General features: G+C 41.8%; 1 protein-coding gene across 2 annotated transcripts in view; it reads right to left on the bottom strand.

Annotated features, from left to right (window-relative positions):
• Positions 1-25,177, bottom strand: part of RPS6 (ribosomal protein S6) — a 35,522-nt gene that overhangs the window by 2,759 nt on the left and 7,586 nt on the right. The window contains exons 2-3 of one of the 2 annotated variants that reach the window (XM_003822604.5): positions 1,155-1,322; positions 453-584 (exon numbers count right to left, since the gene is read on the bottom strand). In XM_003822604.5, coding sequence (XP_003822652.1) covers positions 453-584; positions 1,155-1,160 — 138 coding nt within the window. In that variant the 5' untranslated portion in view covers positions 1,161-1,322. Of the gene's footprint in view, positions 1-452; positions 585-1,154; positions 4,747-25,177 lie in introns of those variants that run through there. The other variant, XM_063594466.1, reaches the window with a different exon arrangement.

Here is a 25,177-nt window from a genome sequence, read left to right as displayed (position 1 = left end):
TTGAACTTAAGCACGTTTTCTCTGTTCAGTAAGTTTTGTCTATATTCCCAACTTGTCAAGTTCAATTATCAAATGTCTTTCAAGTCGCATTTCTAACCGATGTTTTATTAGAGATAACAGCACTAAGAAGATAAAATATCAAACAGCAACAAACAAATCAGATACAACCCTTTTTGGCACTTTGGGGATTATGAGGACAGCTATGTGACATATTGCCAAATGCATAATGCAGGGCAAGAATTATGTTTATGTAAACTTTACGTATATTTTATGGCTTACTCTACGTCCCCCCCTCCAAGGTAATACCTCTAACTTTATAAAGTAGCATTCGGAAGCAACTTACCAAAGGTCAGAAGCCAGAACCCGGAGTCTGAACCCCATTCCAAATACCAGTTCCCAATGGCGTTTACCGTCTCTGACTTAAATACCTGCAACAATTTGTCAACTTTTACCTTCCATTCTTCACCCAGAGCGTCAGCAGCAACTTCTGTGGCCATACGCTTCTCATAAAAAGTACGAAGTTTGCGTTCATCGTCCACTTCAATGAGTTTTTGGCAGCCAGTGGCTGGGAAGGAGATGTTCAGCTAAGGATTAAAAGGGGGGAAATAGTTTACGAAACTATCTATACAGGTAATTGTAGAGCCATCTACAAAGTTAATTCCACTGCAAAAAGCCTTTCATGTTGCCTCCACACAAGCAGGAAATATAAGATGCCGACTGTACTCACTAAAAGCACGTGAAAGCAGAGTAGCAGTCAAGAAGCGCCGCACTCAGCAGGACGTTTTCCCCTCAAGCCCCGCGGAATGACTCTGGGGGCGAGGGCACTCCGCAGCCGTTCACCCTCCCGAAGCAAGAAAGCCGGGGTCAAGAGCCGCACCACAGGCCTGCCGCAAACTGGGCAACACGCCGCATCCGTCCCGGCTGGGCGCGGGGACGCCACCATGGCGCTCCCGGCCCGCCGCGGCTCCAGCCGCAATCGCCTGCCATCCGTTCGGCCAAAAAGCTCCATGCCCCAGAAAGGCGAGCCTTCTCCTACTTGAGACCCTTCTCCACCTAAAGCCAGGATCCTGGAGTGCTGAAACTGAGGCAATGCCGCGTCTGGGACTCGATTCACGTTCCCCAAACCCAGTCTAACACTCGCCACCATCACCTACCTTCATCTTGAAGCAGCTGAACGCCTCCGAGGCGCCACGGAAAAGAGGGCTAACTTCCGCTTAGCGCAGGTCACATAGGCTCTTTCAGTTCTCGCGAGATGAGCAGAAGTACGGGATAGCGGAAGCGAGCATGGGTGGGCGGTACTTCCGGGCGAGATTAATCAGGGCCTGGGAGGAAAAGTCGGTTGGGTGTGGGTCTGAGGTTGTGCCAGTGGTGGTAGTCTGGTAAGGCAAACCCGCGTGTAATTCTGAGGGCTAACCCCTTTCCTGTCTAGTCTTTTCCACGCTGCCTGGGTTTTGGAGCTGGGCGCCAGCGGAGCCCCACTTCTGTCCCAGGCACTTTGCATCTGACGTACCAAAATAGGAGGGCAAGGCCGGGCGCGGTGGCTCACGCCTGCAATCCCAGCACTTTGGGAGGCCGAGGCGGGCGGATCATCTTAGGTCAGGAGTTCGAGACCAGCGTAGCCAACATGGCGAAACTCCGTCTCTAATAAAAATAGGTAAAATAGCCAAAAATAGGTAAAATAGCCAGGCGTGGTGGGGGGCGACTGTAGTCCCAGTTACTAGGGAGGCTGAGGCACGACAATCGCTTGAGCCCAAGAGGCGGAGGTTGCAATGAGTCCAGATCGCACCACTGCACTGCAGCCCAGGCGACAGAGAGAGACTCCGCCTCAAAAAAGTTCGAGTTCGAGACCAAGTAAACAAGAATAATTTTTACTTTCTAAAACTATCACATACCATCTTCCCACTTTAGTGTCACAAAGGTTTGAGTTTAGGACTGTTTTACATTCGAAGTTGAACGATTCTACTGAATCCTCTTTGATCATCTCACATTAATTCATGGAATCTTGGTGAAATGATGCTTTTTAAAATCTGAGTACTGTATGTCATTTTTTTGTTGAGGTGAAATTGACATAACTAGTCATTTTAAAGTGAAGAATTCAGTGGCATTTAGTACATTCACAATGCTGTACAACCACCATCTCTATCGATACAGTTCCAAAACATTTTCATCATCCTAAAAGAAAACCCTGTACCCTGTTAAAGCAGTTGCTGCCTCTTCCCCATTTCGACCAGGCCTGGCAACCACCAATCTGTGTTCTGTCTCAGTGGATGTACCTACTTCATAAAAATGGAATCATACAATATTGACCTTTTGTATCTGTCTTCTAATCTTTTGAGTCATAGCATGTATCAGTACTTCACTGCTTTTATGGCTCAATATTCTAGTGTAGATATAGACTGCAGTTTGTTTATCCATTCCTCCATAAATAGACATTTGGGTTGTTTCTGCCTTTTAACTACTGTAAATAGTTCTTCTATGTTTGGGTACTTGTTTTAAATTATTTTAGGTATATACCTAAGAGTGAAATTGCTGGATCATACAGTAGTTCTATTCTCAACTCAGGGAGAAACTGAAACTGTATTCCAAAGCAGCTGAACCATTTTACATTCCCACCGGCAATGTATGAGGACCGCACTTTATCAAAATCATGGCCAACACTTGTTATTTTTTTAATTTTTTAAAAATTTATTGTAGGGACAGGGTCTCGCTTTGTTGCTCAAAGTGAGATCCTGTTGGTCTGGAACTCTTGGCCTCCAGCATCCTCCTGTCTCAGCCTCTGGAGTAGCTGAGACTCATTGTGGTTTTGATTTGCATTTCCCTAATGACTAATGATGTTGAGCATGTTTTAATGTGTTTGTTGGCCATTTGTATATCTTCTTTAGAGAAATGTCTGTACAAGCTCTTAGCTCCCCCTGTTATTTTTATTGAAGTAGTGGGAGTAAATTAATGTGAGGCAAAGAGAAAGTCTAGAACTATGGGCTAGGTGTTTTTGTTTGTTTTTCCTTTTAAAAATATTTTAGGGTGGCCAAATGCAGTGGCTCACACCGGTAATCCAGACGCTTTAGGACGCTGAGATGGGAGGATCTCTTGAGGCCAGGAGTTTGAGATCAGCCCGGGCAAACATAGTGACACCCTGTCTCATTTAAAAAAAATTTTTAATGCGTTTTTAATTGTGGTTAAAAAATATATAACACAAAAGGTATCATCTTAACCATTTTGAAGTGTACACTTCTGTAATGTTAAATATATTAACATTGTTGTAAAATAGATCTCCAGAACTTTTTCATCTTGCGAAATGGGAACTTCATACTCGTTAAACAACTCCTTTCCCCCTACCCACGGCTTTTGGTAACCATTCTACTTTCTGTCTCTATGATTTTCACTAAGTATCTCATATAAATGGAATCAAACAGTAGTTGTCTTTTTGTGACTGGCTTATGTCATTTAACATAATGTTCTCAAGGTTCATCCATGTTATAGCATGTGACAGGATTTCCTTCTCTTTTAAGGCTGAATAATACTCTGTTGCATGTGTATACTACATTTTGTTTAACCATTCGTCTGTCAATGGACATTTTGGTTGTTTCCACCTCTTGGCTATTGTAAATAATGCTGATATGAACATGGGTGTGCAAATATCTCTTAGAGACAGACCCTGTTTTCAATTCTTTTGGCTATCTATCCAGAAGTGGGACTGCTGGATCACGTTAGTTCTATTTTGAATTTTTTGAGGAACCTCTATACTGTTTTACATATGGCTGTACCAATTTACAGTCCCACCAACAGTACACAAGGGTTCTTTGCCTTTTTATTTTATTTTTTTTTTTTTGAGATGGAGTCTTGCTCTGTCGCCCAGGCTGGAGTGCAATGGCACGATCTCGGCTCGCTGCAACCTCTGCCTCCCGGGTTCAAGCGATTCTCCTGCCGCAGCCTCCTGAGTAGCTGGGATTACAGGTGCGTGCCACCATGCCTGGCTAATTTTTGTTTTTTTAGTAGAGATGGGGTTTCACCATGTTGGCCAGGATGGTCTCAAACTCCTGACCTCAAATGATCCTTCTGCCTTGCCTCCCAAAGTGCTGGGATTACAGGTGTGAGCCACTGCACCTGGCCCACACTCTTAATATAACAGAATATTTAATTACATCAGTTTCCCATCAACCTACCAAAGTCATTTAATAATTATATTGGCCATTTCCACTGATTGGCAGGAGTTTCTCCCATGGTTTCCACTGCATCATTTTTCTTGCCAGACTTAGTTCATTTTTAGCCTGCAGAATCACCTCTTCTATTTGACCACCTTGAAGTTGGTCTTCTGATTTTTTATTTTTATTTAATTAATTAATTAATTAATTTTTGAGACAGAGTCTCACTCTGTTGCCCAGGCTGAAGTGCAGTAGCATGATCTCGGCTCACTGCAACCTCCACCTCCTGGGTTCAAGCGTTTCTCCTGCCTCAGCCTCCCAAGTAGCCGGGACTACAGGCATGCACCACCATGCCCGGCTAATTTTGGTATTTTTAGTAGAGACAGGGTTTCGGCATGTTGGCCAGGCTGGTCTCAAACTCCTGACCTCAGGTGATCCGCCTGCCTTGGCCTACCAATGTGCTGGGATTACAGGAGTGAGCCACTGCGCCCGGCTGGTCTTCTAATTTTTTAACATCTGGTTCTGCTTTAACCATAGCCAGTTTCTCATTTGTAATCTGTTCTGTATACTTTCTATATGCTACATTGTTAGGGATTTGCTCAAGAACATAAAAAAATCTTTGTATACAATATTCTTAGCCTCTCCTGTGGACTCTCGCATACAGCCAATCCCACAAGGCCAGTGGTCTCTCTTCAGCACACCCGTCATGACTCTGGCTAATTAAGAAAAAAAAAGATGTGTGTGTGTGTGTGTGTGTGTGTGTGTGTGCGTGCGCATGTGTGTGTAGAGATAAGGGCTCCATATGTTGCCCAGGCTGGTCTTGAATTCCTGGCCTCGAGTGATCCTCCTGCCTCAGCCTCCCAAAGCATTTGTCCATTTTAAAATCGGGTTTTTAAATATATATTCAGGAGACTAAACTCTTATTAGATATGTGATGTGCAAATATTTTCTCCCATTCTGTAGCCTTTTCACTTTCTTAATAATGTTACAGTTTTTAATTTTAAAGCCCAATTTATATAATTTAAAAATTGTTGTAGATCATGCTTTTGGTTTCATTTAAAAATACGTTGCCAAATCCAGTGTCATAAAGTTTACCCCTATGTTTTAAAATCTAATCTTAAAGACTTACCCTATGTTATGGTCTTAGTTTTTATATTTAGGTTATTGATCCATTTTGAGTTTATTCTTAAATAATTGTGTGAGGTTGGGACTCTAGCTTAATTATTTTGCAGATAGATGTCCAGTTGTTCCAGCACTATTTGTTGAAGAGACTATTCATCCCTCATCGAATGGTCTTGACACTCTTGTTGAAAATTAATTGCCATAGATTTATAGGTTTATTTCTGGACTGTCGCTTCTATTTCCATGGTCCATGTGCCTATCCTTATGCCAGTGCTATAGCTTTGTAGCAAGCATCAAAATAAGGAAGTAAGAGTACTCCAACTTTGTTTTTTTTCAAGATGGGTTTAGTTCTTAAGGATCCTTTTCAATTGCACATGAATTTTAGGATCAGCTTGTTCATTTATGCAAAACATGCCATTGGAATTTTGATGGGGATTGCATTTAATCTGTAGCTCAATTTATGGAGTACTACCATCTTTATAATATTAAGTCTTCCAACTTATCAACACAAGATGTCTTCTCATTTAGTTATGTGCTGCATAACAAAGTTTTGGTCAATTACAGACCACACATACAGCATTGGTCCCATATGATAGGGAACTGGAAAATTCCCATCACCTAGTGACACCTTGATGATCCTGACCCCATCTAGGCCTAGATTAATGTTTGTGTGTCTTAGTTTTTGACAAAAATGTTTTTTTTTGGTTTTTTTGTTGTTTTTTTTTTGAGACGGAGTTTCACTCTGTCACCCAGGCTGGAGGGCAGTGGCATGATCTTGGCTCACTGCAACCTCCACCTTCCGGGTTCAAATGATTCTCCTTCCTCAGCCTCCTGAGTAGCTGGGACTACAGGCGCCTGCCACTGCACCCGGCTAATTTTTTGTATTTTTAGTAGAGATGGGGTTTCACCATCTTGGCCAGGCTGGTCTTGAACTCCTGACCTCGTGATCCACCCGCCTCGGCCTCCCAAAGTGCTGGGATTACAGGAGTGAGCCACTGCGCCCAGTCTGACAAAAATGTTTTAAAAAAATTTTTTAAATAATAAATTCTATAGGATTAAGATACAAAGAAAAAATATTTTTGTATAGCTGTACAAATGTATGTCTTAAGCTAATTGTTATTACAAAAGAGTCAAAAAGTTTTTTAAAATTAAAGGTTAATAAAGTTAAAAAGTTAGAATAAGCTAAGTTTAATTTGTTATTGAAACAAAACATTTTTTATAAATTTAGTGGAGTTTAGGGATACACTGTTTATAAAGTGTACAGTAGTATAGAGTAATGTTCTAGGCCTTCACATTCGTTCACCACTCACTGGCTCACCACTCACTCACTTACAGCAACTTCTGGTGCTACAAATGGTAAATGCCTTATACAGTTGTACTATTTTAAATCTTTTATACCATTTTTTAAAACTGTACATTTTCTATGTTTAGATACACAAATACCATTGTGTTACAATTGCCTGCAGTATTCAGCATAGTGACATACTGTACAGGTTTGTAGCCTAGGAGCAAGAGGTTATGCCATAGACCCCAGGTGTGTAGTAGGCTATATGCTATTTAGGTTTGTATGAGTACACTCTATGATATCCACACAATGATGAAATCATGTAACAATGCATTTCTCAGAATATGGATTCCTGTCATTAAGTGATGCATGACTGTATTTAGGTCTTTGCTTTCTTTCAGCAATGTTTTGGTTTTCAGTGTGCAAGTCTTTCACCTCGTTGATTAATATTATTCCTAGGTATTTTATTCTTTTGTATTCTATTGTAAGTGAAACTGTTTTCTTAATTTCCTTTTCAGATTGTTTGTTGCTGGTATATAGAAATAACTGATTTTAGCATGTTGATTGTAACTCTAAAACTTTGCTAAATTTACTAGCTCTAATAATTTTCTTATGGGTTCTTTGGGATTTCCTACATATAGGATCATGTCATCTGAAAATAAAGATAATTTTACTTGTTTCTTTCCAATTAGTATGCCCTTTATCTTTATTTATTTGTCTTGCCTAGTGGTTCTGGCTAGAACTTCCATTACAACATCAATATTGAAGACATGTAGCAGAGAATGCTTATTCTTAGGAGAAGCATGCTGAAGTATTTATGGGAGAAATATCATGGTATTTGTGATTTCTTTTCTTTTCTTTTTTTTGAGATGGAGTCTTGCTCTGTCGTGCAGGCTGGAGTGCAGTGGTGTGATCTTGGTTCACTGCAACCTCCGCCTCCCAGGTTGAAGCGATTCTCTTGCCTCAGCCTCCCAAGTAGCTAGGATTACAGGTGTGCACCACCACTTCTGGCTAATTTTTTTGTGTTTTTAGTAGAGACGGGGTTTCGACATGTTGGCCAGGCTGGTCTTGAACTCCTGACCTCAGGTGATCTGCCCACCTCGGCCTCCCAAAGTGCTGGGGATTACAGGAGTAAGTCGCCGAGCCCAGCCATGATTTATCTTCTTTTTTTAACTTTTTTTTGAGACAAGAGTTTCACTCTTGTTGCCCAGACTGGAGTGCAATGGCACGATCTTGGCTCACCACAACCTCTGCCTCGTGGGTTCAAGCGATTCCCCTGCCTCAGCCTCCTCAGCAGCCAGGATTACAGGTATGCACCACCAAGCCCGGCCAATTTTGTATTTTTAGTAGAGACAGGGTTTCTCCATGTTGGTCAGGCTGGTCTTGAACTCCTGACCTCAGGTGATCCTCCCACCTCAGCCTCCCCAAATGCTGAGATTACAGGTGTGAGCCACTGCGGCTGGCCTGTCATTTATTTTCAAATGGTTCCAGAGAAAAAGTATATATGGAAAGAGAATGTGAAAGCAAATAGTGGGTTGGGCACGGAGGCTCACGCCTGTAATCCCAGCACTTTGGGAAGGTGAGGCAGGCGGTTCACCTGAGGTCAAGAGTTTGAGACCAGCCTGACCAACATGGAGAAACCCCATCTCTACTAAAAATACAAAATTAGCCAGGCGTGGTGGCACATGCCTGTAATTCCAGATACTCGGAAGGCTGAGGCAGGAGAATCGCTTGAACCTGGGAGGCAGAGGTTGCAGTGAGCCGAGATCACGCCATTGCACTCCAGCCTGGGCAACAAGAGTGAAACTTCTTCTCCAAAAAAAAAAAAGCAAATAGAAAAAACATTAATGAATTGTGAATTTTGTGAAGGGTATAAGCTGTTCATTGTATTATTCTTTCAACTTTTCTTTGGATCTGAAATTTTTGAAAGTAAAAAACTAAGAAATAAAGATTTAATAGGTGGACTGGATAGAACTTTTTAACTAATAGGAAGTAGGAATGGAGGGAGAATGCAAAATTCAGAATGACAACTGGATTTCTGGCTTGTCATGGGGGTGCTGTCAGTGACATAAGGAAGAGAGGCATGCAGAGAGCGGTGAGAGTGCTGCTTTGGACACACTGAATGTGAAGTGTCAATGTGATAAGAGGAGATGTCCAGTAGACTCTTGGGTATATAGATTTGATTTGTTTTGTTTTGTTTTGTTTTTGAGACGGAGTCTCGCTCTGTTGCCCAGGCTAGAGTGCAGTGGCACGATCTCGGCTCACTGCAACCTCTGCCTCCCAGGTTCAAGCTATTCTCATGTCTTAGCCTCCCGAGTAGCTGGGATTACAGGCGTCCACCACTGCGCCTGGCTAATTTTTGTATTTTTAGTAGAGACGGGTTTTCGCCATGTTCGTCAGGTTGGTTTCAAACTCCCGACCTCAGGTGATCCGCTCACCTCGGCCTCCCAAAGTGCCGGGATTACAGGCGTGAGCCACCGCGCCGGGCCGGGTATATAGATTTGAAAGCTCAGTGTTGGCACAGTGAAAAAGGTGGGCTCTGAGTAAGGGCCTGTGTTAGTTTGCAAGGGTTGCCATAACAACTGGCAACCACAGACTGGGTGGGTTAACCAACAGAAATTTATTTATTTATTTATTTTTGAGATGGCGTCTCACTCTGTCACCCAGGCTGGAATGCATTGGCGCAATCTCGGCTCACTGCAACCTCCGACTCTTGGGTTCAAGCAATTCTCCTGGTTCAGCCTCCCAAGTAGCTGGGACTACAGGCATGTACCACCATGCCCATCTAATTTTTGTATTTTTTAGTAGAGACGGAGTTTCACCTTCACCATGTTGGCCAGGCTGCTCTTGAACTCCTGACCTCAAGTGATCTGCCCCCCTCGGCCTCCCAAAGTGCTGGGATTACAGACGTGAGCCCCCTTGCCTGGCCAGAAATTAATTTTCTTAAAATTCTGGAGGCCAGAAGTCTGAGGTCAAGATGTCAGCAGGATTGCTTTCTTCTGAGGTTCTCTCCTTGGTTTATAGGCTGCCATCTGCTCTCTGTGTCTTTCCTCTGTGTCTGTCCTAATCTCTTCTTATAAGGACACCAGTCATTGGATTAGTGCCCACCCTGATGACCTCCTTTTAACTTAATTACTTCTTTTAAAACCCTATCTCCAAATACAGTCACATTCTGAGGTACTGAGGGTTAGGACTTCATCATATGCATTTTTAGGGGGACACAGTTCAGCCCATAACAGGGCCTGAAGGCGGAGTCTTTCAGCCACGAAGATACTGATTAAACAGAATTACCTCTCTGTATTCAATAGTATTAAATTAGTGATCCCAGACCGGGCACCATGGCTCATGCCTGTAATCCCTTTGGGATGCTGAGGTGGGAGGATTGCTTGAGGCCAGGGGTTCAAGACCAGCCTAGGCAACAAAGCAAGACCTCATCTCTGCAAAAAATTTTTTAAACAAATTAGCCGGGCGTGGTGGTGCTCACTTATCATCTCAGCTGCTTGGGTCCCAGCTTCTCGAAAGGCTGAGGTGGGAGGATCGTGTGAGCCCAGGAGGTTGAGACTGCAGTGAGCCATGATCACACCACTACACTCCAGCCTGGGCCACACAACGAGACCCTGTCTCACAAAATAAAAATAGAGTCATCCTAATAGCAATCAGTATAGGTAAATTTACCCCTAACTCATTATATGAGTTTTTCAAGTGTTTCGGGGAACAGGAATGTTTTCCAAAGGGAGGTAGAAATACAGAAACTAAGAGTAGTGTGGGAGGAAGTAAGTTCGTGCATTTTAGTAAGCTGTCTCCTTTCTGGCCCAAATCAAGGAAACAGGAAGAAAATAAAAGGTCATTTTAGACACAAAAAACTAAATTTCAACAACAATTCCTGCTTGTAAGGGAGAAACTAATTTTGAAACATGCCAAGCTGTGTTTGGGAAAGGAAGTTAAATCAAAGACCTGAATCTAGGAAAATTCCTTGGCATTATGTCTGCAACTATATCCAGTAGCAAGAATTACAATAGATTACTCACCCCTTGGGTCAGGGACGAAGGAATGTTTTTGCAAAGTTGCAGAAAATAAAATCTGGCATATATTTATTAAAGACTTGGTAGATAGGAAGAAGAGGGGAGGTCAGAAAAAGTGCAAGAGTAAACCTATTTTTTTTTTGTCAGATCAAGTCTCTGTATCAAGGCACTATATATATTCTTTTGGTCTCATGTATTTGTATTTCTTCATAGTTATATGATGTTGGGCAACTTATTCCTGTCTTAGTTTCCCCATCTGTAAGATGAAGATAATACCTTATTCATAGACTTCTTGTTAGGAATTAACTAATACATTATAGAAGTTAAACAGTTCTTGGTACATAGTAGACTCTCAATAAATGTTAACTATCCTCATCATCACAACCACCACCATCCTCATCATCGTCATTATGCCAGCACCTCTGACTTTGCTCATGTGGTTTTCGCTGTGAGCAGTGCCTTCCTTTCTGTGCTCCATCTGCCTGGTTTTAGTCGTACTGCTTCTGGCAGTTTTTCCTGAGAATTCCAACACAAGTGGACCTTGCTGCAAGATGGAAGCCTGAACTTGGTGCTGAGGTGTTCTGGATTCATTCAAATGGTGGACAGCCATGGGGAGAGCCCTCAACAACATTGTTGAACAAATATATGCTGAGCACTGCTTTATGTCAGCACCAGGCTAGCAGCAGGAGATAGAGATGAGGAGTGATGGCCCTTGCTTCCAAGGAATTATTTATCTAATGGAAAAAGAAACATATAAATAGATAAAGAGATATAACAGAGGTATTTAAAAGGCACTGTAGTACAGCAAAAGGCAGAAATAATCTAAATGTCTGGATCATCCTCCATCAGCCTAAAAATATGCTGGACTATTTTCTTTCTTTCTTTTTTTTTTTTTTTGATGGAGTCTCAGTATGTCGCCCAGGCTGGACTGCAGTGGCATGATCTTAGCTCACTGCAACCTCCGCCTCGCAAGTAGCTGGGATTACAGGCACCCGCCGCCACACCCTGCTGATTTTTGTATTTTTAGTAGAGACAGAGTTTCACTATGCTGGCCAGGCTGGTCTCAAATTCCTGACCTCAAGTGACCTGCCTGCCTCAGCCTCGCAAAGCATTGGAATTACAGGCATGAGCCACCATGCCCAGCCTGCATTTGTAATTTTGATAAATACTGCTACATTGCTCTCCATAGGATTGTTCCAATGTACACCCCTACTAACAACGTATGAGAGTGCCTGATACCCTAAAGTCTTACTAAGTGCTGCCAAACTTTGGAATTTTGTCAGTCAGAGGAAATACATGTTATTTCAATGTAGTTTTAGTTTATAGTTTTGTTACTGTGAATGAAGCATCTTGTCATGTATTTTTCTGTTCCTGTTTTTCACTCATTTTTTTTCTGGTGGATTGTTAGCACTCTGTATGTAAGACAAATTAGCCCTGCGTAAAAATTCCACATTTTCCCCAATATGTCCCTTCCTTCCTTCATAATTGTATTAAAATATAATTCACGGCCGGGCGTGGTGGCTCACACCTGTAATCCCAGCACTTTGGGAGGCCAAGGTGGGCGGATCACTTGAGGTCAGGAGTTTGAAACCAGCCTGGCCAATATGGTGAAACCAGGGAGTCGGATGTTACAGTGAGCCGAGATCATGCCACTGCACTCCAGCCTGGCGGCAGAGTGAGACTCCATCTCAAAAACAAAACAAAAAACCTAAGTGAAAAAAGACAATCAATAGATGCCAATATGAGCCATCACGTTACCCAACTTCAAACTATACTACAGGGCTACAGTAACCAAAAGAACCTGGTACTATTGGTACAAAAACAGACACATAGACCAATGGAACAGAGGAGAGAGCACAAAAATAAGGCTGCACACATACAACCATCTGATCTTTGACAAACCTGACAAAAACAATTGGTGGGGAAAGGACACCGTGTTCAATAAATGGTGCTGAGATAACTGGCTAGCCATATGCCCATATGCCGATGACTGAAACTGGACCCCTTCCTTACACTGTATATAAAAATCAACTCAAGATGGATTAAAGGCTTAAATGTAAAACCCAAAACTATAAAAATCCTGGAGGACAACCTAGGCCATACCATTCTGGACATAGGAATGGGCAAAGATTTCATGACAAAGATGCCAAAAGGAATCACAACAAAAGCAAATATTGACAAATGGGATTTAATTAAACTAAAGAGCTTTTGCACAGTATAAGAAACTATCAACAGAGTAAACAACCTACAGAATGGGAGAAAATTCTTGCAAGCAATGCATCTGACAAAGGTCTAATATCCAGCATCTATAAAGAACTTAATTTTACAAGAAAACCACATTAAAAAGTGGGCAAAGGACATTAACACTTTTCAAAAGAAGACATACACACGGCCAACAAGCATATGAGAAAAAAGCTTAATATCACTGATGATTAGAGAAATCCAAATCCAAATCACAGTGAGATACCATCTCACACCAGTCAGAATGGCTATTATTAAAAAGTGAAAAAACAATAAAAGTTGCTGGCGAGATTGCACAGGAAAAGGAATGCTTATACACTGTTGGTGGGGGTGTAAATTAGTTCAATCATTGTAGAAAACAGTGTGGCGATTCCTCAAAGACTTAAAAACAGAACTACCATTCAACCCAGCAATCCCATTATTGGGTATGTACCCAAAGGAATATAAATCATCTATCATAAAGACACATGCACACGTATGTTCACTGCAGCACTGTTCACAATAGCAAAGACATTGAATCAACCTAAAGGCCCATCAGTGGTAGACTGGATAAAGAAAATGTAGTACATATACACCATGGAATACTATGCAGCCATAAAAAAGAATGAGACCATGTCCTTTGCAGGAATATGAATGGAGCTGGAATATGAATATCCTTATCAAACAAACACAGAAACAGAAAACCAAATACCGTACGTTCTCACTTATAAGAGGGAGCCGAACGATGAGAACACACGGACACATAAGAGGGGAACAACACACACTGGGACCAGTTGGGAGGTGGAGGTTGGGAGGAAGGAGAGGATCAGGAAAAGTAACTAATGGGTATGAGTCTTAATACCTGGGTGATGAAATAATCTGTACAACAAACTCCCATGACACAAGTTTACCTATGTAACAAATAGGCATATGTATTCTTGAACCTAAAATAAAAGTTAAAAAAAAGAAAACAAAAATCAACAAACACTTGAAAACTAAACCACATACTTCTACATGATCTATGCATCAAAAAGGAAGTTTCAAAGGACATTTAAAAATCAGTTGAACTGAATGAAAATACAAATAAAATCAAAATTTGTGGGACGCAGCTAAAGCAGCACTGAAAGGGAAACTTATAACACTAAATGCATATATTAGAGGAGGAAAAAACCTCAAATCAATAAGCTAACCTCCCACCTCAAGAACCTAGAAAAAGAAGAGTAAAATAAACCAAAACCAAGAAGATGGAAGGAGATAATAAGGTTAAAAGCAGAATAGAATGAAATGGAAAATATCATAGAAAAAATCAATAAAATAAAGAGCTGATTCTCTGAAAAGATCAATAAACTTCACAAACATCTAGCAAGACTGAAAAAAAAGACGCAAATTGTCAATATCAAAAATGAAACAAAATAACCATTACAGGTCCTGCAGACATCAAAGGGATTGTAAAGGAACACTACAAACTCTACACACATAAATGATGTGTGTAGATGGGTATATAGCCATGGAAATGGATGAATTCCTTGAAAACTGCAAATGACCACAACCTCACCCAATATAAAATAGGTAATTTGAATAGCCTTATAACTATTAAGGAAATGTAATTCATAAGTTAAAAGCTGTCCGAAATCTTCAGGCCCAGATGGTTTTCCTGGATAGTTATACCAAATATTTGAAGAGGAATTAAGAGCAATTCCATACACTCTCTTTCAGAAAATAGAAGAGGAAGGAACACTCAATGAACACATAAAACTAATTTTATGAAGCTAGTATTATTATCTTGATGTCAAAGCCAGATAAAACCAGTACAAAAAAGAAAACTATAGGCTAATATGCTTCATAAATATAGACACAGAAATCTTTAACAAAACATTAGAATATATAATTCAGCAATGTATATAAAGAATTATATACCATGACCACGTGGGTTTTATTCCAGGGATGCAAGTCTTTCTTAATATTAAAATCTCAATCAATGTAATCTGCCACATGAACATAGTAAAGAAGAAAAATCATATCATATCACTAAATGTACAAAAAGCATTTCACAAAATTCAATATCCACTCATGATAAAAACTTTCAGGAAATAGGGAAAGAAAAAAAATCCTCAACCTGATGAGGAGTATCTACAAAAAAACCCACAGTTGATATTATACGTAATGATAAAAGACTGAATGCTTTCCACCTAAGCTCAGGAACAAGGTGAAGATGTCTTTTGTCACCACTCATGGTTATCTACTAAGGAAATTCCAAGGAATCTACAAATTCTTATAAGTAATAAGTGAGTTCAGGAAGATCACAAAATACAAGCTAAAATACAAAAATCAATCATATTTGTAAGCACTAGCTATGAACATGTGAGCACTAATTAAAAATGCAATACAATCAGTCAAGGAAATGAAATCTAATGAAACATGTACATTATTTAAATGATGAAAAGTACACAATGTTAATGAAAGACATCAAAAGATCTAAATTAATGAAGAGACAAACTGTACTCATGGAGTGGAAGTTTCAACACAGTAAAGCTATAAATTCTTTTCAAATTGATATATATCTTTAATGCAATTCCCATCAAAATCTCAGGAAAATTCTTTATAGATGTAGACAAGATTATTCTAAAATGTATATGGACAGGCAAAGGAACTAAAATAGCTAAAAACAATGTTCAAAAAGAAAGTGGAAGGAAACAGTCAACCTGATTTTAAGACTTATTATAGCTGCAGTAATCAAGACTATATGTTACTGGTAGTGGGACAAATACATACATACATGAATAAAACAGAGAACCCAGAAGTAGATCCTCACAAATATGTCCACCTGATTTTTGACATACTTGAAAAAACAGTTCAATGGAGGACAGATAATCTTTCAACAAATGATGCTGAAGCAATGGGACAGCCATAGGCAAAAAAATGAACCTTGACCTAAGTCTCACACATTATACAAAGATTAAACCAAAATGGATTACACACTTAGCTGTAAAATGTAAAACTATAAAACTTTTTATTTTTATGTTTATTTTTTTGAGATAGGGTTTCACTCTGTCGCCCAGGCTGGGGTGCAGTGGCACGATCTCGGCTCACTGCAACCTCCGCCTTCTGGGTTCAAGCGATTCTCCTGCCTCAACCTCCCAAGTAGCTTGGACTACAGGTGCGTGCCACCACACCTGGCTAATTTTTTGTATTTTTAGTAGAGACGGGGTTTCACCATGTTAGGATGGTCTTGATCTCCTGACCTCGTGATTTGACTGCCTCGGCCTCCCAGAGTGCTGGGATTACAGGCGTGAGTGACCACGCCCAGCCTTAAAACTTTTTTTTTTTAAATAGGAGAAAATCTTCTAGATCTGGGGTAAGCAAAGAATTCTTATTTATTTATTTATTTGAGACAGAGTTTCACTCTTGTTGCCTAGGCTGGAGTGCAATGGTGCGATCTTGGCTCACTGCAACCTCCGCCTCCTGGGTTCAAGCGATTCTCCTGCCTCAGCCTCCCAAGTAGCTGGGAATACAAGCACTCACCACCACGCCTGGCTAATTTTTGTATTTTTAGTAGAGACCAGGTTTCACTATATTGGCCAAAACTTAAGTCATAAAAAAAGGAGAAACTGGTAAGTCGGACTTCATCAAAATTAACAAATTTCTTTCTTTCTTTCTTTCTTTCTTTTTTTTTTGCTTTTGGATACAGGGTCTCACTCTGTCATCCAGGCTGAATACAGTGGCAGCATCATGGCTCACTGCAGCCCTGACCTCCCAGGTTCAAGTGATCCTCCCACTTTAGCCTCCTGAGTAGCTGGGACTACTGATGCGCACCACCACACCCAGCTGATTTTTTTTTTGTTTTGGTAGATAATGGAGTCTCACTACGTTGCCCAGGCTGGTCACAAACTCCTGGATGGAAACAATCCTCCTGCCTCAACCTCCCAGGGTGCTGGAATTACCATGCCCAGCCAACTTTTACTCTTAAAATATCCTGTTAAGAGAATGCAAAGACAAACTACAGAGTGGGAGAAATTATTTGCAAAGCACATATCTGACAAGGGCTAGTATCTAGAATATGCAAAGAAAACCCTCATAAAACTCAACAGTAACCTTACTTGGTAAGAAGCATATCAAACTTTTCTTCAGAAAGTATGCAAACAAGAAAAGAATATTCTAAAATATTTAAAGTGTTGAAAGAAAAACCTACCAGCCTAGAATTCTGTATCTAGCAAAATTATCATTCAAAAGTGAAGGAGAAATAGGCCGAGCACGGTGGCTCACGCCTGTAATCCCAACACTTTGGGAGGCCGAGGCAGGTGGATCACCTGTGGTCAGGAGTTTGAGACCAGCCTGGTCAATATGGTGAAACCCTGTCTGTACTAAAAATATAAAAATTAGCCAGGCGTGATGGTGTGCCTGTACTCCCAGCTACTCGGGAGGTTGAGACAGAAGAATCCCTTGAAGTGGGGAGGCGGAGGTTGCAGTGAACCGAGATCTCACCACTGCACTCCAGCGTGGGTGGCAGAGTGAGACCCTGTCTCAAAAAAAAAAAAAAAAAAAAAAAAGCCAGCTCAGTAGCTCACACCTGTAATCCCATGTAATCCCAGCACTTTGGGAGGCCGAGGCAGGCGGATCACGAGGTCAGGAGATGGAGACCATCCTGGCTAACATGGTGAAACCCCGTCTCTTCTTAAAAAAAGAATACAAAAAATTACCCGGGCATCGTGGTGGGCGCCTGTAGTCCCAGGTACTCAGGAGGCTGAGGCAGGAGAATGGCATGAACCTGGGAGGCGGAGCTTGCAAGTGAGCCGAGATCGCGCCACTGCACTCCAGCCTGGGCGACAGAGTGAGACTCCGTCTCAAAAAAAAAAAAAAAAGTGAAGGAGAAATGAAAACTTTCTATGCATTACAAAATGGAGTATACTTGCCTTGCAAGAGATGTTAAAAGAAGTTCTTCAGAGAGAAGGAAAATTACATAGGTCAGAAACTCATATCTAAATAAAGAAAGAGTGCTACAGAAGGAATAAATGAAGCCAAAATAAAACAAGCAATCCAATTAGAACATGAGCAAAAGATATGCAGAGAATTTCACTGAAGGAGTTATGCAGAAGGCTACTAAGCACGTGCAAAGATATTCAACATCATTACCTATTGGGGAAACGTATATTAAAACCACAATGAGATATTATTACGCAACTATCAGAATGGCTGAGATAAAAAACAGTGACAACACCAAATGTGGGGATGTGGATAAACTAGGAAATCATACGTTGCTGGTGGGAATGTAAAATGGGATATTCACTCTGGAAAACAGTTTGTCAGTATCCTAAAACAATAAACATGGAATTACCATGAAACCCAGCAATTTCACACCTGGACATTTACCTTAGGGAAATGATGAGTTGTATTTACACCAAAACCTATAATGAATGTTGATATCAGCTACTATTTGTAATAGCAAAATGTGAGAAAAAGAAAAAAAACCCAGATGTCGTTTAATGGGTGATGATGGTTAAACAAATTGGTATATCCACACCATGGAATTCTGCTCAGTGATAAACAGCAGGAGCTATTGATATATGCAGTGAATAAATATCCACAGAATTATGCTTAGTGAAAAAAAAAGCCAATTTGCAAGGTTACATTCCATTTGATTCCCTTAATATAGAATTTTCAAAATGACAACATTATAGACACCCAGATCATGCAAATGGACTGATTCCCTTAGGAGAACTAAGACCGTATCTACCTAGAGGCTGGAAGAAGACCCTTCTGGGCCTGACAAGCGCAGATAACAATTCTGGCAACAATTGACCCTGGGGTTTCAGCAGGTCCACAGGTGGAAGTTGAGAGTGGGATTTAATCTGGTTGAGTTCATCTTCTGGTAGGAAACCACACAGAACCCAGGAGCACCACCAAGATGGCAGGGGGAGCTGTGTGGCTCAGAGACACTAGGGCCCCATCCTCTTCCTGTTCCTCATTGACTGGCTGGAAAGGTGGACACTAAAAATTCATGATTCGTTTGTACTTAGTTGAAGTATGGAAGGAGATAACATATTATTTAGACTCCCTCCCTCCTTCTCCTTCCTTCCTTCCTCCCTCCCCCTTCCCTCCTTCCTTCCTTCCTTCCTTCCTCTCTCTCTCTCTCTTTCTTTCTTCTTTCTTTCTTTCTGATAGTCTTGCTCTTCTCATCCAGGCTGGAGTGCAATGGCGCAATCTCAGCTCACTGCAACCCCCTGCCTTCCGGGTTCAAGCGATTCTCCTGCTTCAGCCTCGTTAGTAGCCGGGATTACAGGTGCACACCACCATGCCCGGCTAATTTTTGTATTTTTAGTAGAGACAGGGTTTCATCATGTTGACAAAGCTGGTCTCGAACTCTTGACCTCAGGTAATCTGCCCGCCTCGGCCTCCCAAAGTGCTGGGAATACAGGTGTGAGCCACCGCACCCGGCTACACATATTATTTTCTAAAAATGTCACTAATCCTGTGAAAGACTCACTTGAAATGCTTGCCCTAAAATACATTAATAACTTTTTTGATGTGATGAGAGATCTAAGTACTTGTGTTGTGTTCATTTTGAGAACCATCAAATATTTCTAAGATGAAATTTCTTTGAATTTTCACACTTCAGAGGAGGGTCAAGTGTCTCCTAACTACTGTATCATTTGTTCCCCAAGCTGCATTTTTTTTTTTTTTTTTGAGATGGAGTCTTGCTCTGTCGCCCAGGCTGGAGTGCAGTGGCACAATCTCGGCTTACTGCAAGCTCCGCCTCCTGGGTTCACACCATTCTCCTGCCTCAGCCTCCCAAGTAGCTGGGACGACAGGCGCCCGCCACTGCGCCCGGCTAATTTTTTGTATTTTTAGTAGAGGCGGAGTTTTACCATGTTAGCCAGGATGGTCTCGATCTCCTGACCTCGTGATCTGCCCGCCTCGGCCTCCCAAAGTGCTGGGATTACAGGTGTGAGCCACTGCGCCCGATGAGAAAGATTAAAGATCTTTTTCATGGCTTCTTGATGGCTGGCCTGCAACTTTCCTGGCAATGACTGCCCCTACTGAATATACTACATTTCAGATCCTTACCTTTATGTGTTATGATTAGAGAATGAAGGGTGAGCTCACTGGTCCTAATCTTTTCCACTGCCTTTAAGGCCGTGACATACTTAACCCCCTCCTTTTCAGTAGACAATGTTTTCTCCCACTTCTTTCAGAAATATGAACTGCTTTATCTTCTCTCATCCTCAAAACGTGTCAAGGTATTCATATCTATCACTCTCTACATTCCCCTCTTTCTTAGCACAGGGTTCTGTTAGGACATCTGATTTTAAGTCACATAAACCCAACTCCAACTAGCTTAAACAAAAATGTGACTTTACTATAAAGTTTCCAGGGTATCTTGGGAAACTTTGTATGTGGTTGGATCCTGGGCATATAGCTGGAGCCAGGGACTCCTTACTAGCTCTTTCTATACAGCCTTCTTTGGGACAGCATCATTATTCTCTCTACTGTTAACTAGTTCTGCTTGCCCAGCCATCTGGTGGCATAGGCCACCAATAGTGCCCAGGTTTATATCTCCATTTCGTCAGTCAACCATGTGGAACTGGAAGAGCTCAATTCTGATTTGAAATTCCCACAAATGCATTCTGATTAGCCAGCTTAGATCACGACTCACTCCTGGACCAATGAACGTTAGCCACAGAGTCAGGTCACAGTGTATACCATGGTTGTTCTTATGGTAGCCATCTGAATGGAGTTGGGGGTTGGGGGAAGGTGGGAGGTGGGCTGTCCTCATTGAATAAGAAGAAGCAGAAGGTCTTGGAAAAGGAAGAGATGCCAGGAGAGACAGAACAATACTTGGCTACTCCATGCCATCCCTTCTCTTCAGGCAAAATGAAAGATCTTGAACTTTCAATTCTATCTCTTCTCATCTTCTTCGGGATTTAGTTTAATTAATTACCCTTTTATATTTTTTGTTTTTTTTTAACACTAGATTATACTGCAATAAGTTAAGCTGTTTTCTTTTTACATTTTGAATATTTCTACTCAAGCTCCTTTTCTTTAGGCTTACATTTGCTCAAGAATCTCTTATACCAAAGGAGCATCCCATAACCTGTCTTCAAGCTCCGGCCCAATCTATGTACCTTTTTTTTTCTGCCATGTAAATGTCATCTGCCCCATATCACACTTTGCCCCAACCTGGCCTTCTCCCTCTTCATTTCCTTCTTCAATGCCACCTCCATTTTCCCAGAGTGTTTTTTGGTTTCTGAAAGGCTGAACACAGGCAGAGTGAGGGAAGGATGAAGTCTACAGGCCATTGTGATGCAGCCCTTCCAGCAGGTGTGACAGGTAGTCTCTGATGTGCCACTGCCCACTCCTTCAGAGCCCGGCCCCAAGAGGCCCCTTAGATTGTAGAGCATAACACTGACCAGTCTCTGACCTTTCTAGCTTCCTGGTTCCAAAGAGTCTGTGGCCACAGTATCACCTGCACCCCACCCACACAGCTGATAATCAGCTTATTTACCAAAGTTTCCCTGGGAACAAGGACCTTCTCATGAAGAGAGAGGGTGGGTGCCCTCTTGGAGAGGTTGTTTGCTATTTGCTCCCTCACAGGGGTAACCTCCCATTGCCAGTCCTGTGCCCTCTGGAATGAAGAGGAAAGGTAACAACCACAGGCTGGGCCAGAACTGCTTTATTTTTTTGAGGCAGAGTCTTGCTCTCTCACCCAGGCTGGAGTGCAGTGGTGCGATCTCAGCTCGCTGCAACCTCTGCCTCCCAGGTTCAAGCAATTCTCCTGCCTCAGCCTCCCCAGTAGCTGGAACTACAGGCACGTGCCACCAAGCCTGGCTAATTTTTGTATTTTTAGTAGAGAGGGGCTTTCATCATGTTGGCCAGGCTGGTCTTGAACTCCTGACGTCAAGTGATCCACCCACCTCAGCCTCCCAAAGTATTTAGATTACAGGTGTAAGCCGCCATGCCCGGCCAGAACTGCTTTCTTAAGGGTACCCATAGGTAAAGGCCAAGCCCTCGCCCTCACTCACCAACTTGTGTTCTCGCAGCTCTCGGCTATGTTGGTGCTTGTGGGGACAATCACGTGAAGCCCTTTGCTTCTTTGGTTTAAAAAAAAAAAAAAAAAACTCTTGTTTTTTTGAGATGCAGTTTTGCTCTTGTTGCCCAGGCTAGAGTACAATGGTGTGATCTCGGCTCACCACAACCTCTGCCTCCCAGGTTCAAGCGATTCTCCTGCCTCAGCCTCCTGAGTAGCTGAGATTACAGACTTGTGCCACCACACCCAGCTAATTTTTGTATTTTTAATAGACGGGGTTTCTCCCTGTTGGTCAGGCTGGTCTCAAACTCCCAACCTCAGGTGATCTGCCCGCCTCGGCCTCCCAAAGTGCTGGGATTACAGGTGTGAGCTACCATGCCCGGCCAAAATAAAACTCTTTTATTATGAAAATTTTAAAACAGGTACAGAGTAGAGAGACTAGTTTAATGTGTTTACCACCCACTTTTCACAATTATCCATTTGAGGCCAATGTTGCTCTGTCTATACCCCCATAGTGACACTCTCCTCCTTTATTTCAAAGCAAATCCTAGATCATATACTTTATGGGTAAATATTTCAGTGTGTATCTCTAAACAACAACTTTCCTTTTGTTTCTCTCCTTTTTTGTTTCTTTTTGGCTTTGCTCAAGTTTATTATTGAGGTATGATTTACATGCTGTAAGTTGCCCTTTTTAGGTTAATTTTGAGGTTTTATAAACTCATTCAGCCATAAAACCATCACAATCAGGATATAGAACAGTTCTGTCACCTCCCCAAATTCCCCTATATCCCTTTGAGTGAATTCCCCCCCAACCCCCATGCAACTACACAACTGTTTTCTATTCCTATAGTTTTATATTTTTCAGAATGTCATAAAAATAGAACATCCTACAGTCTGTAGTCCTTTGAAATGTCACTTTTAAAAACATAAAATTATACTGTGATCACTTCACCCCCAATCAATAATTCTCTAATATCAGATATCACATTTCCACAACTGTCCTAAGAAGTATTTTTTTACAAACTGATTTAGGACCTACATCTACACATTGCAATTGGTTGTTTTGTCTCTCAAGTCTCTTTTAATCTATAGGTTTCCTCTCCATCTTTTGTTTTGTTTTGTTTAAGAAATTGGGCTGTCACAGTTTCTCATAATCTGGATTTTTATCAACTGCATCTGCATGTTGTCATTTCTTCTGTTCTCTATAGTCTTGCTATTAAAATATGGTCCATGGACCAGCAGCATCTGCATCACCTGAGAGTTTGTTAGAAATGCATAATCTTGGACCCCACTCAAGACCTATTGAATCAGAATCTGCATTTTTAACATTCAACAAGATCTATGGCTGGGCATGGTGGCTCATGCCTGTAATCCCAGCACTTTGGGAGGCCGAGGCGGGTTCACCTGAGGTCAGGAGTTTGAGACCAGCCTGGCCCACATGGGGAAACCCCATCTCTACTAAAAATACAAAAATTAGCTGGGTGTGATGCATGCCTGTAATCCCAGCTACTCAGGAGGCTGAGGCAGGAGAATCCCTTGAACCTGGGGGGCAGAGGTTGCAGTGAGCCAAGATTGTGCCATTGCACTCCAGCCTGGGTGACAAAACAAGACTCTGTCTCAAAAAAAAAAAAAAAAGATCTCCACCTGATTCTGTCCCTGTAAAATGGCACTGAGACCTAGTGTGTTGATCTGGTTTAGGTTGGTTGGTTTGTGGGTTTGTTTTTGGCAAGCCTATATGGGTGGCATTGCACCCCTTATTTCTCAGCCCTTCCCACCTGGTCTTCTCTAGGTCTCTCTGACTGCTCCTGCTCCTTGTCAGCCAGGACCTGTGTCTCCTCATAACTCAGGCTTCTGTAAATGTAAGTGTGTCCAAGGAGATACATTCCACATACTACCCCCAGACCTCCATTCTCTTTGTCTACTATGGCTTTCAGGTATCTCGTCTAACCTCCTGATTTACAAATCTCCTCTCTAATCCTGACCTGTCCATGGTCTCCTAACTTGCCTTTTCAGTTGCCAAGAGAATATCTCTTCCCAGATATTCTTGCTGCTAATACTAATTCTCACTAGCCTGCGCCTTTAACTCAACAAGTCAAAACATAAATCACTGCTTTCCCTTCTATTTTCCCTTTTGGATTAGTAAATTATTTTCTGATCACTCAGCCTAGACTATTTGAAGCTGTCTTCTATTTTTTCCGCTCTTTCATGTCTGATCTCTAATCAGTAGTTTAGTTTTATTAATCCCCCTGTATTTGTCAGCCCTCATTACGTTATGCTGGGGTAAGAGAAAATCCCTCCAAATCTCAGTGGTTTGCAACGCAAAGTTGTTTTTTTTTTTGTTTTTTTTTTTTTGAGACGGAGTCTCACTCTGTCGCCCAGGCTGGAGGGCAGTGGTGGGATCTCGGCTCACTGCAAGCTCTGCCTCCTGGGTTCACACAATTCTCCTGCCTCAGCCTCCCGAGTAGCTGGGACTAAAGGCACCCACCACCACGCCCGGCTAATTTTTTGTATTTTTAGTAGAGATGGGGTTTCACTGTGTTAGCCAGGATGGGCTCAATCTCTTGACCTTGTGATCCACCCGCCTCAGCCTCCCAAAGTGCTGGGATTACAGGCATGAGCCACCACGCCCAGCCAACAATGCAAAGTTTTATTTTTTGTTAAAGTTATATGTTGGCTGTAGGTTGACTGAAGGTCTGGTCTTTTTCAGTACAGGATCTAGGCTGAAGAGCAGCCCCAATTTGGGATACAGCAGAGGGAATAAAAAGGAATGGTAAAACTAGGAATAGCTTTCAAAGTTCAGTCATGGTGTAAATCAGTTCCATGGCTGATCTGGTTTGGATGTCTCCCCACCCAAATCTCATCTTGAATTCCCATGTGTTGTGGGAGGGACCTGGTGGGAGGTAATTGAATCATTGGGGCAGGTCTTTTCCATGCTGCTCTTGTGATAGTAAGTCTCACGAGATCTGATGGTTACTATAAGTTGGAGTTTTCCTGCGCAAGCTCCCTTTTTGCCTGCTGCCATCCATGTAAGATGTGACTTGCTGCTCCTTGCCTTCTGCCATGATTGTGAGGTCTCACCAGCCATGTGGAACTGTGGGTCCAATAAACCTTTTTCTTTTGTAAATTGCCCAGTCTCAGATATGTCTTTATCAGCAGCGTGAAAATGGACTAATACAATGATCATAGCAAATGACAAAGCCAAGTCTCATATTCATTGACTGAGAAAGTATGTTCAAATATCTGGAATCAATAGTATAATCTATCACAATTGCCATTTTGTATTTCAATTGCATCCCTTATTTCAATTCTCTTTACCCCTGCCTTAAACTTCACTTCTCTCAGCTTCCTCAAGGAAGCCTTCTCT

The sequence above is a fragment of the Pan paniscus genome, chromosome 11, assembly GCF_029289425.2.
Source record: "Pan paniscus chromosome 11, NHGRI_mPanPan1-v2.0_pri, whole genome shotgun sequence".
NCBI lineage: Eukaryota > Metazoa > Chordata > Mammalia > Primates > Hominidae > Pan > Pan paniscus.
This window is presented reverse-complemented; position numbering and strand designations above follow the sequence as displayed.